General features: G+C 39.3%; 2 protein-coding genes across 15 annotated transcripts in view; one reads left to right on the forward strand and one right to left on the reverse strand.

Annotated features, from left to right (window-relative positions):
* Positions 1 to 10: 10 nt before the first annotated feature.
* Positions 11 to 12,724, reverse strand: NMRK1 (nicotinamide riboside kinase 1). 14 transcript variants are annotated; one of them, XR_015742186.1, is made up of 10 exons: positions 12,704 to 12,723; positions 7,873 to 7,915; positions 7,154 to 7,244; positions 5,576 to 5,624; positions 3,544 to 3,712; positions 3,395 to 3,466; positions 1,804 to 1,910; positions 1,310 to 1,390; positions 981 to 1,068; positions 11 to 296 (listed from the first exon to the last, which is right to left on the reverse strand). XR_015742186.1 is itself a non-coding variant. In XM_087926734.1 (10 exons), exons 3-10 carry the CDS (start codon positions 7,899 to 7,901, stop codon positions 268 to 270), a joined length of 627 nt encoding a protein of 208 aa, XP_087782860.1. In that variant the 5' UTR covers positions 7,902 to 7,915; positions 11,069 to 11,226; positions 12,578 to 12,695; the 3' UTR covers positions 11 to 267. The 14 variants fall into 14 exon arrangements, 9 of the variants coding, with proteins under 9 accessions (XP_087782860.1, XP_087782862.1, XP_026559600.1 ...); XR_015742187.1 differs by lacking the exon at positions 12,704 to 12,723 and adding an exon at positions 12,566 to 12,694 and having other exon boundaries at positions 7,873 to 7,906; XR_015742189.1 differs by lacking the exons at positions 981 to 1,068; positions 12,704 to 12,723 and adding exons at positions 2,829 to 2,886; positions 8,724 to 9,845.
* Positions 12,725 to 12,959: 235 nt separating this feature from the next.
* The window catches only part of OSTF1 (osteoclast stimulating factor 1), a 30,008-nt gene continuing 26,959 nt past the window's right edge, over positions 12,960 to 16,008 (forward strand). Inside the window, exon 1 of the mRNA XM_026703819.2 lies at positions 12,960 to 13,286. Coding sequence (XP_026559604.1) covers positions 13,253 to 13,286 — 34 coding nt within the window. The 5' untranslated portion in view covers positions 12,960 to 13,252. The remainder of the gene's footprint in view (positions 13,287 to 16,008) is intronic.

Genomic DNA, 16,008 nt, shown 5'->3' on the forward strand with positions numbered 1-16,008 from the left:
CAAATATATGCAAAAAGTAACCTCCAACTTTATTCAGTAGAGACACTATTATAAAATATAACAACCTCTCATTTTTTGACAATATTAAGAAGAAAGGAGTTAGAAGAATTGCAGCAACTGAATTGGTACCGAACCACAACCAATATATCCCATTGTACAGAAGAGCTGGCTTTTCCTCATTTAATTTTTAGTGCTTTTCTGTCAACTGGCAAGGGGGCCTGGGATGTTCTTCAGTGCTTCATGAAGCAAGTTGTAATGAAAGCAAATTTATGCATGCATAATAATGCCTTGCTCACCTATAGAAAAAAGAACAAAACCTACATTGGTTCGAAGATGTGCTGCAGTTTTTCCTACTCAATCCATTTCCAATGTTAACATATCCTTAAATTATCATTTTTATATGTATTTTATATACATATAAAAATGTATTTATCATAATACTTTTTTTGCTTTCCCAAAGACCTCCAATACAAGGCTTCATTCTTACATATCTAAAGTAAAAAATTCATTCAAAAGGATTTATTTTGTGTAGCAATTGCAAATTTAATAAAACCTATTTTGACGTAACTTGTTAGTCAAACATGCACATAACATTTTGGAAACTATAATTTTGCAAGAATAATGCAATCATTTCCCCCATAAGTAACATTAAAAACTTATGAAATTGATTGCTCATTTAAGTTTTAGCTGTAAAAGGGAAAATGAAGTGCTCTCAGAGGATTACAATAAACCTGTGTTTAAGAGGTAAAATGTAAGAGGTATTTTCTTTTTCAAAACCACAATACAATGGTATTAGGAGTACCAGACATAAAACATTACCTCAGCTAGGGGAAGATAAGGATAAGGACTGTGCTTGTGGCATAGTCATTTTGTAAGGCTTCTGTAATGATATGTTTCCGAATATTGATGGGCGTTTTCCAGCATGTTTACTAATACTGACCTATATGCAACACATGCAGATTACTGGATATATTTATTACCTGAATGACCTAATATTCTGGGCATTGGAAAAAAAATTGAAGGTGAAGATTTAATAGCCACCAATTGCTGTCCCCAATCTGCCTGTACCTGTAGTAGGATTGAGTGGAGAGGAAAGATCTTAGACAAGGCAGTGAAACACTGAAGCCCTAGCAGCTGTCCAAGAAAACCCACGAGTTGAACTATACTTCCGTGGGACCAGATTATGTTTCTCAGCTTTCATTTGATTTCAAGTGTATTGGGAAACATACACATACAAATCTAATGATGCATCTGGCATTATTTGCAGTTTTCTTGATGCAAATTATCTTAACTCAGGCTAATTACTTACTTGTCTTTTCCAATTCCTGCATTATATCATTATATATCCTTGAACAGAGATCTTCCTGTGGTTTTGTTCCATCTAAATAAACTGCAAAAGGTGGAATACAAATGCAAATTATTTTCAGCAGAGGAAAAAATTCAGAATCACTTTATTGCTGAGAAGTGTGGCATATACATTAAATAAATAAATAAATAAATAAATAAATAAATAAATAAATAAATATAACCTATCCACTAGCACAGTTTATACAGAGATATATAACTTAAGGTCCCGTGCAATCCAAACAACAGTTTGACCACTAAGAGTGTGAGCTTATAAATGTCTAATCATTTGGGAACTAAAGACCCTCTTATCACACTCATAGCTATTCACCTTTTACATAAATGCAAAGAAATATTAAGACATTTTTAAAGAAAAGAATATAGGAAGTGCATAAGTAGCTATGCACTATTTATGCAAATGTCAGACACCTGACAGAACTATAAGAATGTTAGCTGTACCAATGCTTGCTTCATTTTCTTCCATTTCTCTCCTGTGTTTCTGATACATGGGCCACACATGTCCATCAAAGTAACCAGGTGGGTCTGGTGGACTGTATATTCTGTTGCTACATTAAGCAAAAATAAAACCCAAAGTGGTTCTTATTAGTTTGATAATGTTTAAATGGTTTCTTTTTTCTGTACTTCACTCCTAGATTTTATAGTCCCGCATTTCATATTGTTTAATGCTATTATTTTAAGGCATTTTCATAATTTTTGTCAAAGTCACTCAAGCATAATGGGTCACTTAAAGAAATTTAACATGTTTTCAAGTTGTGATCCTTGAACCCTTTGTAGCTTTAGCAGAATAGTTGAGCACTTATGACTTTTTGAATATAGCTAAATTACAAGTCCCTAAAAGCCCCAACTATCATGAATTGAATTCTACCATCAAGAACTTAGGAGGGAATCACAAATTAACCATCCTCAAATAAAACCTTTATAATAGCTATAAAGCCCGCAGCATCCACAGCAGTATTCAGAGGTAATTTCCATAATGATGTGCCTCAAGCTTTACTAACAAATAATGGAGCTCTCGTAAGGAAAGATCATGCTGATCTAAGTAGATTTCACAGTGTTTTGGATTCTGTTAGAAGATCTGTGCAAAAGACCTACTGTTCCCTAAAGCTCTGTCTAGACTGATCTCCTTTAATGAAAAAAATGCTGGAAGTGATCACCCTATCTTTTTCCATTGCGAAAAGCATCCTGTCCGCTCTGCCTCAGCTTGCACCTCTAAGTAAAAATGATCCTTGCCTCCATTCGTTGCAAAAGATAGTTTTATTAGAAGTCAAATGAACTGCAGTAAAAGAGAGCCAGAACTGAAATTTGTGTGCCATATCCCCAAGTGTAATTTCCCTCCTTTTACGCATTTCCCACGCATTTACAGGGGCAGGATTCAAATTTTTTAACAACCAGTTCTGTGGCCGTGGCTTAGTTGGTGGGTATGGCTTGGTGGTCATGTGAATAGCCAACTCAATATCACTCACATCGAGGCACGCATCTCCTCGCCTGACCTCTCGTGACTGTGGGGATGCTGCAACAGTCCTAAGTGTGAAAAACGGTCATAAGTCACTTTTTTCAGTGCCATTGTAACTTTGAATGGTCACTCCACACAAGCAAAGTACCAGCAAAGGAGGGGAAAAAATTCCAGAGATGTTCTTAAGACAGGAAGTCTAGTCCTGCCAAGAATGTAATAAAGGTTAACAGAGAAGCAGTTTCTGTAGGCAATTCCAGAATGTTTTCTTCCTGCCTTCCTTACAGGATTAGGCCAGTAATTTCTTCTAACAACTGGTTTTCTGAACTGCTTACAATGTTAACAACTGGTTTTAGCGAATAGGCACAAACTGGTAGAATCCCACCACTGGTCGATTCCCCTTTCCAAACACCATTTCCAGTCAAAGGGAAATCTGGCCCATGGGCTGAATATACAACACAAAGACAGCCTAAAAGTGGAGCTTATTTTGAAGTAGGATGTGCAGCTTTACAGAGAGAAGAAAACAGTGGACAAAGAAAAAAAAGTTTTATATTAAGCATTGCTTTTAGTATGCCATACCTTCTTCGCCTTTTACACTCTTCATAGGGAATTGTTAAGAAATATTTTTTATCCCATATATCACTAAGGGGCCTGCAAGAGTAAAATGACAAGTAAGGGATGCTGGTTTGCCATATTGCAGTTCTTGTAAATGTTAAACAGCTGCTTACTTGTAGTTAAACAGAAGGAAACCTTCAATAATTAAGACCCGAATATCTTTTGCTCCTGTCTGATCATCATGTGTATTATTGGGTGGTCTTGGCAATGCAGAGTCTTCTGGTTTTGTCATCCAAGAACGTATGCTTGCCACCATTGTCTCCATGTACAAGGCATCAAGTACTAAAAGAGACACTTAAATCTTAAAATGTAAGGCAATATTCCCAGTCGGCACTCATTCTGTTCATGAGACACTCAAGGGCCAAAGCTTGAAGTTTATATTGAACAGAATGGGAGGGTTGGGGATTACTTTAAATGTTAGAAAATTTTGTTATTTTGAGGATTCAGCACCATCTGAGAAAATGCAAAGTATGTTTACGGTTGATTAATCAGGACTGGAAACAGGAAAGTTTACAAAGTGATAGCAAAGTATAGGAGTGATTCAATGATCTTACTATAGTTCTCAAATCTGAAATTCTATGCAAATAGCAGAAAAATGGGTGGTAATGAATTAAGGATAGATTAAAAAAAAACAGCAGATCAATAATTTCCAAACAATAACAAGGAAAAAAACCCCAATTGTTTCAGCTTCTCATGTACAGTTTGGATTGTACTAAATTTTAAATCTTTATCATTTAGTATATAAAGCGAAATATTATGTTCTCCTTAAGCAAAATGAATTAAAATAAGTATATGAATTCTTTTAAGGCAGTAAAACGTCATACTTAGAACAGTTGGTTTCATTTCATTTTTCAAAGCTATATGAAGAAAGTAAACTAACACATTTATTTATAATCAAAATATATTAGTGAGGGTTCCCTAACTTTAAAATGTTTTTTAAAAAGTGAATCTGAACAGTCTGGACAAGTTTCTCTGCTTGGCAAAAATGTGGAATCAAAATAGTATCTTTCTAATGAACAAGTTTGAGATGAACTACCCTAAAGTCAAACTGGGGCAGAGAGTGTTACTGAATTTCATTAATGCTAGCTGTAAACTTGGTTATTGTATTTTCATGATTAACTGTTTTCCATTTAACTACTTAATGAAAATATTTATATTCCAACAATAAACTGACTTTTGTAGGCACTCAAGTCCTTTCTAAATCCAGACAGCTTTAAGACAGCCTAAAGCTTTTACATAAATTATCTTTATCCTAGAAAGAGATTAATTCTTTTGTCTTTTCTCATATCTATTTCTTTCTGCTAGTTCAATTCAGATCTATGAAGGAGGTGAAAATGTGGTTCATCTCATTCATATGTAATGACGTTCTACAATCCCCAAAAGCTTACTATGCTTTCCTAAGCCAATTCATTTTATGGTGAATGCTTATTATGTTGCAATTCAAACATTTAATAATTGGCTGCATTGCACAACAATCGGGGCTGTCTGAACCTGAACAAGTTAATCACATTTATTTCTGCCAAGTATCTTATTTATATTAACAGCTTTTAAACCAGCTAGTTGTTTTTGTAGGCAAACGTAGCACATTTGCATTCCAAGAACAAGCTATTTCCATAATAGAGCAAGCTTTATAAGTAGTTAAACAAAGTAAAATGCAGATTTCCTCTGAACACTTGGTTCCTGGTACAGGACATCTAGGAAAGGGAGAACCAGATTGAGCAGAGAAGACCTTCGCTGTCTAGAAAAAAAAGGGCCTTCTCATTTATAAATTGGATGCCTTTGTGCTATGGTACAAAGACTCAGATCATTGAAATATCTTGTTGAAAATTGTATTTTTCAGTATTACATTTTATAATTTATTTATACATTTGCAGGTACATATATATAATTTAAAAGCCACTTGGCTCCTGATTACTCTTACGTGGCTTACAGGTGAAAAGTAAGAGCAATACAAAAAACAGAAGAGAAATTATGACTGAGCCAGGAAGCCCATCCAAAAGGGGCACAACCATCATCCTGCCCAAAACCTTGAGAAAATAGCAAGGCCTTTTAATAGCTTTTTGAATGCCATAAGGATGGGGGGGCCATCCAGATCTCTCTTTTGAGTTTTCAAAATATATATATTACAAAACCCAGAATATTTACCATCGTACTGCAGAAATCCATGATCATCTTTGGCCACTTCAGATTCAGGCTAAAGAAAACCAAACATATTAACGTTATGGAGAGTATGGTACAAACTCACAGGATAAGTGGCTGCAAATCTTAACACAGAGAGGCAATTTACACCTAATGATATTATCCCTATCATTCTGTACCAAGTAAATTCAATTCCTGTGCATTAATAATTAAAAAAACACCTCCCACAAACCGTATTCTTTCATTTAAAAACTGGTATTTGCCAAGTTTGTGAAATAATAATTTACAGAACAAGAAAAATCACAATAGGATTCCAAGTAACAGCCCATAGGAAATCAAAACTCCAAGGCAGGGTTCCTCAAAGTATAGATTTATTAGGCATGTCATATTGGTACAGCTGGTGAAAACCCGAATCTGAAGTCCCCTGGGTTTTCCCCACCCAGTTCAAAATCCAAAGTTCTTCCCCACATTACACACAACCATCACATGCTCCCACCAGGTCTTTCTTCCCATCCTGGATGCCTTCCATCCATGCCCCTCCAGGTGCTGGTGACAGTGTCCTTGGTTCACAGAAGAAAGAATGTTATTTTGGCTACATATTCCCCACAGCTATCTCTACTCCCCCTTCCCTTTCCCACAGCTCCAGCCAGCCTCACTGTGGCAACCCTGAAGATGCTCAAAGATGGCTCCAGGGTTGACACAAAGTTTGAAATGTTTGAGTAGACAAACAATACAGGAAAACAAATGAAGGAAAGAGTCTTTTCCGCAATTTTTGAGATCATTGTTTTGGTAATTTTGAGATCAGGTCAATTTGGCTGATTTTCTAGAAACTTAGCAGCCATTCCAAAGTGCAGAGGATTAAAACTTCCGTGACAAAATAACTAGAGCTTCACATGCTGACCTACTTCTACACTGTGAGGAGAAATTCCGCAATGAGGCACCATTTTTACACACATTAATTTCCTACCTCAATGTTTCTTAATCTCAGCAGTTTTAGGACGCTGCCTAAAAGGGCTGGGGAATTTAGGGAATTGAAGTTCAAATACTAGCAATCCTTGCTTAACGGCTGCTTTAGTTTAGTGACTGTTTGAAGTTGCAACGCATTGAAAGGGTAACTTTATGACTATTCTTGCACTTACCCCACAATCAATCACACAATCACCATTTGGGCACTTAACAGCCAATGGCTGTATATAATTATCACAGCATTCTGTGATTCATGTTATTATTATTTGCATATTTCACAGCCAAGCAGAATCAATGGAGAAGCCAGCAGTAAAATCACAGTTGCAGCCATATGATGTCTTGCTTAACAACTCCATGGATTAGTGATGAAGTTATTGGTCCCAATTGTGGTCAGTAAACAAGGATTACATGTAAAGTTGCTGAGACTAAGAAATATTGCCCTATTTAATTGAGAACTCTAATCACACTGGGTAAGTCATATTAACTTTTGATGTCCATCACTGCATAGACTCACTGTAGGGCGAAGAGAATCTTTGTGGGCATTGGAATCAACAAAGTTAAATCCACTTCTGCAACAAAGCAAAATATCAAAGTGTAAAGTTTTTTTAAACTTGTTACCTTAAAAAAGTCATCTTGGGAAATTATAGTGCAATTGGGGAACAATTTCTTCAGCTTTCCTGCCAGGGTTGATTTGCCTCCATTTGTTACACTGAATTGGAAATGGGGAGAAAAAATGTTGAGAAGAACAAACTATACAGTAGATAGCACTGTTAATAGCTTTGTTTACTCTGCAATTGCTTTGTATCCAGTCAAATGTAATGATTTTTTAAACTTTTAAGTAGCCAGAAGGTTATTTATTATAGCTGCATAAGGGCGTTCTCTGTCAATTATCTTCTACAGAATAAATGCACAATGATCATTCAGTATTTGTCCTTTTTCTTCCTGAGAGCAGGGTTCTTAAAAGTATTTGTGTGGTTGCAACAGCAAAAATATTAGAACTAGGATTGCAACAACAGTGGAAACTGCAATTTCATATACACTGAATATTTTCATAGTACACTATAGAACATAGATTTAGACATTTGGCAATCATTATTACAGAAAGTGTCATAATTTTTAATTGTATTTTATTGGTATTGTATGCCAATAATAGCCAAAGCTGAATAGGGCAGCCTTTATAAATGTAAATTATATAAATAAAAAATATAAATACTGTTTAACATGCAATGAAAAGAATCCATACTGAGCAAATGATCATTAAATGAGGACCATCTGTATTTATATATATTGATACATAAAATAAGAAAAGAGGATTTCAAATTCCTATTCACACTTACCCTCCAAGTCCAATGACCAATGTTTTCATTGTTCCTTTACAACCTAAACATTAAATTGAAACGATAAAATCAAGAGCATGTCCATTAGCTTTTTTTTTTTTTTAAATTGAGTTATGCCAGTGAGGGACTCTAAAACTGGGCTAGACTGGCCACTGTTTGAAAAATTACATAAGAAAGAGGAAAATCTACGTGGCTCAACAGTGAGAGCAATCAATGAAATCTCAGCTGAGACACAAAGGAAATAAACTATAAAAAGGAGGATAGGACAGGGATCTGGTGGAGAAACATTTTACGTACATATAATCATCTTTGCTATGCCCCTATATATATATATGCCCCGAGAAAATATAAAAGTGCATGCAGGAGGCTGTTGAGTTCTAATCCCACCTTAGACATGAAAGCTGTTTGGGCCAGTCCCTCAGCCCAACCCACCTCACAGAGTTGTGGACGCAACAGGAGGAGAAAGAGTATTCTGGATGTTCTTCACCTTGAGTTACTTATAAAGCAATAAAAGTGGCATTAAATAAAAATAAAAATAAAGCTAAATAATAACAAAAGAAACAGTTGTGTGCTGTGTGTTATTTAGTGAGAATCATTTGTTTATCCAAAGATCCTGGAAGAGTTAATATTTTTTTGAGCCAAACGTACTGGATCTCTTCTCCTGACAATTGGTTTTTAATCCCTTGATTACTTTATGGCTCTTAATCATCCAGATTCTCTGAATCCTTCACGAAAAATAATACATAAAAATATACTGTGTTCTGTATTTGGCACAGGGCATAATTACTTGAGGGTCCATCTATATTCCATGGTATCTGCCAGCCAGTTTGTTCCAGTAGATGGGCACTCACCTGGTTCCTCAGTTAATCTCAGGAAGTGTGCCTTCTCTGCCATAGCACCTCCCCTCTTTTGAATGAGGTTCTCCCTGAGATGCCCTGGCCATTGGTATTATCTAAATTACCCAGAGTCAGCGATAGTCACAGGTTTAATTATTAATATTTACTATTAATTATTACTTTCTGTTATTTGGACATTATTCTTCTACTGATGTGGCATAAAATTGGACTTTTAAATATTTATGTTACACTGCAGAGGCACAATCAGCTTGTGTTCATCTTCTGTTCCAAGGTTCTTTCCACAGTATAAACTAGGCATCCTACTTTTTATAGCTATACCATTCAAAACACCTTTTTGGAACAGAATCTGAAGTACTGCCTAGCCTTAATACACATGAACATAAAATAGGCTGTTTTGTTAAATTCAAACACTTCACAATGGGTTGGGTGTTTTTTTTCAGGTTTAAGTCCTTTTATAAAATAGGCAAAACTTATGACTACAGATACTAATAACCTTGAATGCATCTGGATTATATGCTGTTGATTAACTATTATTCTACAAGTGCTTCCAAGTCTTTTATCAGTTACATAAGGATGAAGGGCTTTGAACCCTTTGGGATGCAAAAAGTATTTCAAAACAGTAGAACATGGCTCCAAAATAAACTGTAAGGAGCAATGTTACATAAGCAGAAATGATTCATGAATAACACTATCACCTGCAGAACAAAGTATTTTTTCCCATCGTCACTGAACCCGGCAAAAATAAGGTTGATGTTGATATCAAAATGACTGCCAGTAAGACACAGCCCTATTCAAATTACACCAACAATTTACAATTGTTTGTAAATAAAAGCTCCATGTTTGTTGAATAAGACTGCAGTTCCTAATACAAGTAAACTTAAATGGAACAAGAAAGGAAGTTACAGTCAGGATGGAACATGGTGTAATCGACTTTTTCCCAGTCTGCAAAGGAGATTCCTTGTTTTCTTCTTCATTAATTGAAAATGCTCACAATTTTTAAATTGGAGGAAGAGAACTGTGCCATTCTGACAAGACTACTTTGAAAGGTGAAAGTGTAAATGATCTACTAACTCTTTATTATTGTAAATCAAAGAGCCAAGTGAAGACACCAATCTGATTAAATATAAAGATGGCTAACTTAATGGCAACCGATACAACAACCAGCCTCAGACTTGCCAAAGAACATACTGAAGTAATGGATAGCTCCTGCTTTGTAGGACTGAATACACATAGACCTCGACTTACAACAGTTCATTTAGTGACTGTTCCAAGTTACAACATCAATGAAAAAAGTGACTTATGACCAGGGGTGGGCTTCAAAAATTTTAGCAACGGATTCTCTGCCCGGTTGCTGGATGGGTGTGACCATGGTGGGCGTGGCCTAGTTGGCCTCCTGTACCATGGTGGGGGATGGGCCATTTTGCCCTCCCCGAGCTCCAGAGGCTTTCCTCAAGCCTCCAGGAGGGCAAAAACGGCCACCCCAGGCTCCAGAGGCTCTCTGGAAGCCGGAAATGTGCCCATTTCTGGCCTTCCGAACTTCCGGGAGGCCCATTTTCACCCTCCCCAAGCCTCTGTGCGCGCCCTGCACTTACCTGCATCCAAAACAGGCCATGTGGGGACTCCTGGGGGGGTGGAGCGGGGCGGGTAGGGCCAGCCAGGAGTGGGATTTGGGGGCTTTCCATACTGCACAGAATCTTAGCTAAGGGTTCTCCCGAACCACTGCAAACCCCCAGCAGCCCACCCCTGCTTACGACTATTGGCATAAATTGGCAACTGACTCATATTTATGACAGCAGCAATGTCCTGGGATCATGTGATCACTTTTTGCGACCTTCTGACAAGCAAAGTCAATGGGACTTCAAATGGGACAAAATTCATGTAACAAATGTCTCGTTTAATAACATGAATTTTGGGCTCAATTGTGGTCGTATGTCGAGGACTATCTGTATAAGCAGTAATGGAACCCAGGATTACATCATAGACTAGAATTTGGTAGGGTAGCAGCAAAAACTTTGGAAGAAATCAAGCACTGTGACACTTCTATACCTGAGAAGCTCAGGAGCTGACATCCTTCAGCAGGGAGGAACCCGAAATTTAAACAGGATATTCAATACCAGAACGGAGACTCAGAACAGTAAAGAAAAGGAGTGCAGGGTGCTTTGGGGATGGAGAGGCCCTGGGAGGCCAGGTGAAGGTTAGGCACGTGTGTCTCTCTGCTTAAGGCTAAAAATCTTGCTTGGATTTTAGCAGGAAGGAAAAGCACTTGGCATGTGGTCTTTGCTGGCCTTCCCACCTCTAAGGCTTCCATTCCTCTTTACCTTCTGTCGTATCTATCTTACCTTCTATTCCTTCCTGTTGGCCACCCACAAATTAACCACAATTGGGTGTGCAGGGATTGCACTCATTGAGCAAAACTGTCACGTGACATCCTGATTAATTACTGGTTTGTTCAACTATGAAGATTCCAGTTCAATTCAGATCGTGAGCCAAGGACAACCTGTATTTGGGACACATTATGTGAAGATTTAGTTCTGTGAAGAAGTCTACGATGCTAGGAAAGGTGGGAGGAAAAAAGAGAAGATCACGATCAGGAAGGTACACGGAAATTACAGCAACAATGGGTGTCCTAATTGAACAATATGAAGTGTCAGGTTGGGTTTAGATCACCCTGGGAAAAGTCTATATATGGCCACCGTCAACACAGACTTAATGGCACATGATCAATGAATGAGTAACAAGTGCAGTATGAATTATCTTCTCATTTACAGTTACTTATTTCATTCATTAAGGCAAAATTTTAAGCAATTTCCATTATAATTGTCCAGTATTCTCATTGATTCATCCAAACCATGAATGATCCGTATAAGGGGGAAACATGGAATAATTACAAATGGGTTTTGATGGGTTATGTTTTTAGAATAGAATAGAATAGAATAGAATAGAATAGAATAGAAACAGGACAGGACAGAATACTTTATTGGCCAAGTGTGCTTGGACACACAAGGAATTTGTCTTGGCGTAAGTACTCTCAATATACATAAAAGAAAAGATAAATTCATCAAGAGTCAAGAATCATAAGATACAACACTTAATGATAGTCATAGGGTACAATCAGCAATCAAATCATACTAGGAAAGAGTCAATATAAACCGTAAGGATACAAGCGACAAAGTTACAGTCATACAGTCACAAGTGGGAGGGGATGGGTGATAAGGAGTGATGAGAAGATTAACAGTAATAGTAGTGCACATTTTGTAATAGTTGAACAGTGTTGAGGGAATTATTTGTTTAGCAGAGTGATGGCTTTTGGGGAAAAACTGTTCTTGTGTCTAGTTATTCTGGTGTGCAGTGCTCTATAGCGTCGTTTTGAGGGAAGGATGTTTTGTACAGAAACATAAATGGTTATGAATAGGATTTTTACCCCATATAGTATTGGCTCGGCTTTCTAAACATAATTTCAGTTATGTTTGTTACCCTTCTTTCCTTCCCCCATTTATTTTATCTTTTTCTTACCATAAAGCGCTGGTTTGAAAGCAGCCATAGAAAACAAAAACCACCATTAAGGAAGACCGATAGCACAAGGTTACTCAACTCAAGAAAAGACCAGGAATGCTGACAATCGCATTCAAAACACAAACACATCATTAAGGCGCCAAGTACAGATTGCCCAAGAACGTCCACAATCTGCAATCACACACTTTTAGTGCGTTTGCAACCACACACTGCAGAGAACGAGGTCAGATTTTCGGATTTTTATTTTTTTTTAAGGAAGGTGAATTCTACAAGGGCTTCTGTTCAGAGATTCCCTAAGGCAGAGAAGCAAAAGCAACGCAAACAAAGTAACTCACACTTCTCTTCAGAGCAAAGCGCGCAAACACCTCCCTCAGGAAAGCCAAGCGGAGCCTGCCTTCAGCCCGCAAAGAGACGGGGCGCCTCCAAGCCCCTCCCACTTCTATCACCCCATTAGCCGCTACCTCAGTAAACCGCAGGAAAAAAAAAGGCAGAGGCGCTTAACCTTGCTTGTACGACCAAGAACGCGGGCACTAGGCCCCACCGCTGCGCTCCGATTGGTCAAACCCTCGCAGTCAGTCCGGGAGCCTTAAGGGGACCGCCCCGTCCCTTATTGGAGCTTCCCGCGCTGTGATTCGTCGCCCTGTTTGTCGATTCCCCCCGTTTCCCGCACGGGAAACGCCCCTCCTGGGATGATTCCGCCTTCTCCTGGTTCCCTTCGCTCTTCCTGCCGTGCGCTTCCTCGGCCTCTAGGCGGAGCCAGTCTGCGACCAAGCCGCACTTCCTCGTCGTTGCAACAGCACCTTTCGTGCCCTCGCCGAGAGAGAGCTCATCTGGGACGTCCACCCGACCCCCCCGACCCACGCTCCCTCCGAGCTTCGTAGGTCGCTCCCGAGCCGCGCCGCTCCCCAAATCCTCCGCAGGGGAAAGGCGATCTGGAGGCGGCGAGCGAGCCGGCTCAGCGCTAGGATCGGCGATCGCGGAGGCTTGGCTGTGCAAACTTGGACGCAGCGATGTCCAAGCCGCCGCCTAAGCCAGCTAAGCCAGGTAAGGGAGGCGCTGCTCTCCTTCTCTTCCTGGAAGCCGTCATCTTGATCTTGCTGCCGCCGCCGCCGCCTCCCCTCTTATTGGAAGCGGGAGAGTCCCGCTGGGCAAGGGGGAAAGGGCAAGGGGGTCCTTCCTGACACGTGGATCGGTGCTTGTTGCGGCTCAGCCGGGAGAGCCCCGCAGGACGTGGTGCATTCGGCGTCCTAAACGGAGATTTCAGCCCTCCTCCCCCTACTGTAGCTCTGCCAGCCTTGAAGCTGGCTGGCTGGCTGACTTTCTCCTGCCCCTTCTCGTTGCGATGCGTTGGAGAGGGCGAGGAAGAGGCTCGTTTGGCGAAGAGAAAGAGCTGCTTCTCCCTGGGTCGGGTGGGGCCCGGAGGGAGGCTGTCACTGTCCAAAAGTCAGGCCAGGAAGTTGAGTTTTGCCGAGCCCGGCCAGGCTCCCGCCTGAGCCACCTGGGGGCGGCGGCTTGCGAGAGAGCGGAAGCTCGGGCAAAACGGATCGATCCCCTTGAGATCTTAACTCCAGGCGATCTTCAAACTTGACAGCGTTTGAAGACTTGTGGACTTCAACTCCCAGAACTCCTCCTCCAGTCGTGTTAGCTCAGGAATTCTGGGAGTTGAAGTCCACAAGTCTTAAACTTGCCAAGGTTTGGGAGACCCTCGTCTTAGTCGGTGCAACCGGGGCTGCAATAAGAAAGCGAGCCGGGCCGGATCGGACTGAGCTCTGGGGCGTGAATGTCGGTTGCGAAATTGCCAGCAACACAAAAAAGATTTCCGCACCCTCGTCCGCAGGCATGTCAGAAAGCGGCAGGTTTCCTCCGGATCAGGGAGGGAGGTGGGAAGAGAAAACTGTCCTGACACGCAGACTGCTTAGCCAAAAGTGCTTGGTATCCATTAAGATACTCGACAGATAAGCTGCTAGCCTAATTCATACATAGGGTTTTTCTCAATCTCTTGCAAGGCAAAATAAGACATTATTTGAAAAAGAGAGAGAGCTGGGTAGCATAACATCGTGCATAAAATCAATTATTTTGCACTGTTCGGTTCTACAAATCAGGCCCTTTCCGAACCATTCGGTTGCACCAGATTGTGATTTAATGAAAGGATACTAAGCTGCTGGGATCTATAGCACAGATATTTACTGAGAGGTAATATGCAATCCAACAGAGCATTTGCCTTATACAAGAGAATGTGTGACAGAGGGAAGTTATAGAAATGTTGAAATACTCCAGGACTTGAGTGTGTCTTTCTGCAAAGAGGTTGCATTAATTGTGGGGGGTCACTGTGGGATGGGGCAGAGCAGGACCCCAAATTTTAAACTGTAACAGGAATTCCCAAAGTAAAATTAGTTTGCTCCTAAGGATTGAAAGTATCTGAAAGTAAAGTAAAAGACAGTGAAATATTGGAAAAACTTAGATTAATTCCTACAGCAGGAAGTCACGTAATGTTCAACCACATTACAAAATGTGGTAAGTTACAAAATGGTAACTTTTAAAAATTTTAACCCAGCAAATGCCCATTATTTCTTAAATTAGAAGAATATAAGAAGCATCATATATCTTCATAAAAACAATGCATCCTAAATAGATTCTAAGTCATCTTATAGTGGCACCGGTACTAATATCAATTAAATATCAGTACGCCAATTAAAATAATAACAGTGGAGAACCTTTAAGAATAGTTACGCAGTAGTGAAAGGTTCATGCCATATCAGCTGTGGATTCTTCCAAATCTTAATCTTTTCCTAAGAGCCGTAGGAAATGTATGGAGGTGGAGAGAATTAAAGACAATTGGTCTGAGATGAAAGCAGGGATCTCCAACCTTGGCAACTTTGAGACTTGTGGACTTCAACTTCCAGAATTCGTCAGCCAGCTTGCCAAGGTTGGAGACCCCTGTGACTTAAGACAACTATAGTTTTTAGACAGCGGGGCCTAGCAAGGCATATAAGAAAGCTTCAGATGATGGCAAAGCAACTTCACAAAATCAAGGTGCTTTACACGAGCCTTCCACAGGCCTTCCCATTTCTTGTACTACATTTCTTATAAATTTCTTTCCCAGCCTGGATGTTTATGTCTGAATAATAAAAGGAAGAAAGGTTTTATTTTAATTTTCTGAATCAGTTTCATTTTCGGTATTTCTCTTCGAAATATACTCTATATACTGAAACAGGCTAGGTAGTATGATGGTATCAGGATCTCCTGTCTCCTTTGGAAGAATTGTGTCTCAATATAGCCTCTTACTTTGAGGAATAAATGTACTATAATTTGTTTCCTCCTTGGTCAGTTTTGGTGGCATTTCAAATTTTCAATACATGTTCAAAGAACAGGGAAGAGTTTTTATGCAGCAGTCCTCATCTCAGTCAAAACATACCATTTAATTTTTTTAAACTGATATAAATTTGGAGACCCTTCCATGCAACCTATATGCAACATCTAGCTTGGCCTAAGAATCCAAGTACAGTTTAAAATTTTAATAGGCATGGCTTTTGCTTTATATTTTGTTACTTAAATCCATTGCCACATTTCAATTGTTTGCAAAACACTTATTTTCCACAAAACGTATGTGACTCTTATTTTTAAATTAAGGTATTTAAAGTGTGTCTAGGGAAATGTTGAGGCTAATTTAGAATAGTACAGTCCTTGGGAATAGCCTAGTCTCAGAGCCATATTTTAGTAGCCTTACAACACTAATAAGTATTTTACATTATTCACATAATCAAAG

This window comes from Pseudonaja textilis, chromosome 2 (genome assembly GCF_049901715.1).
Source record: "Pseudonaja textilis isolate UNSWEBS1 chromosome 2, rPseTex1.2, whole genome shotgun sequence".
Classification (NCBI taxonomy): Eukaryota; Metazoa; Chordata; class Lepidosauria; order Squamata; family Elapidae; genus Pseudonaja; species Pseudonaja textilis.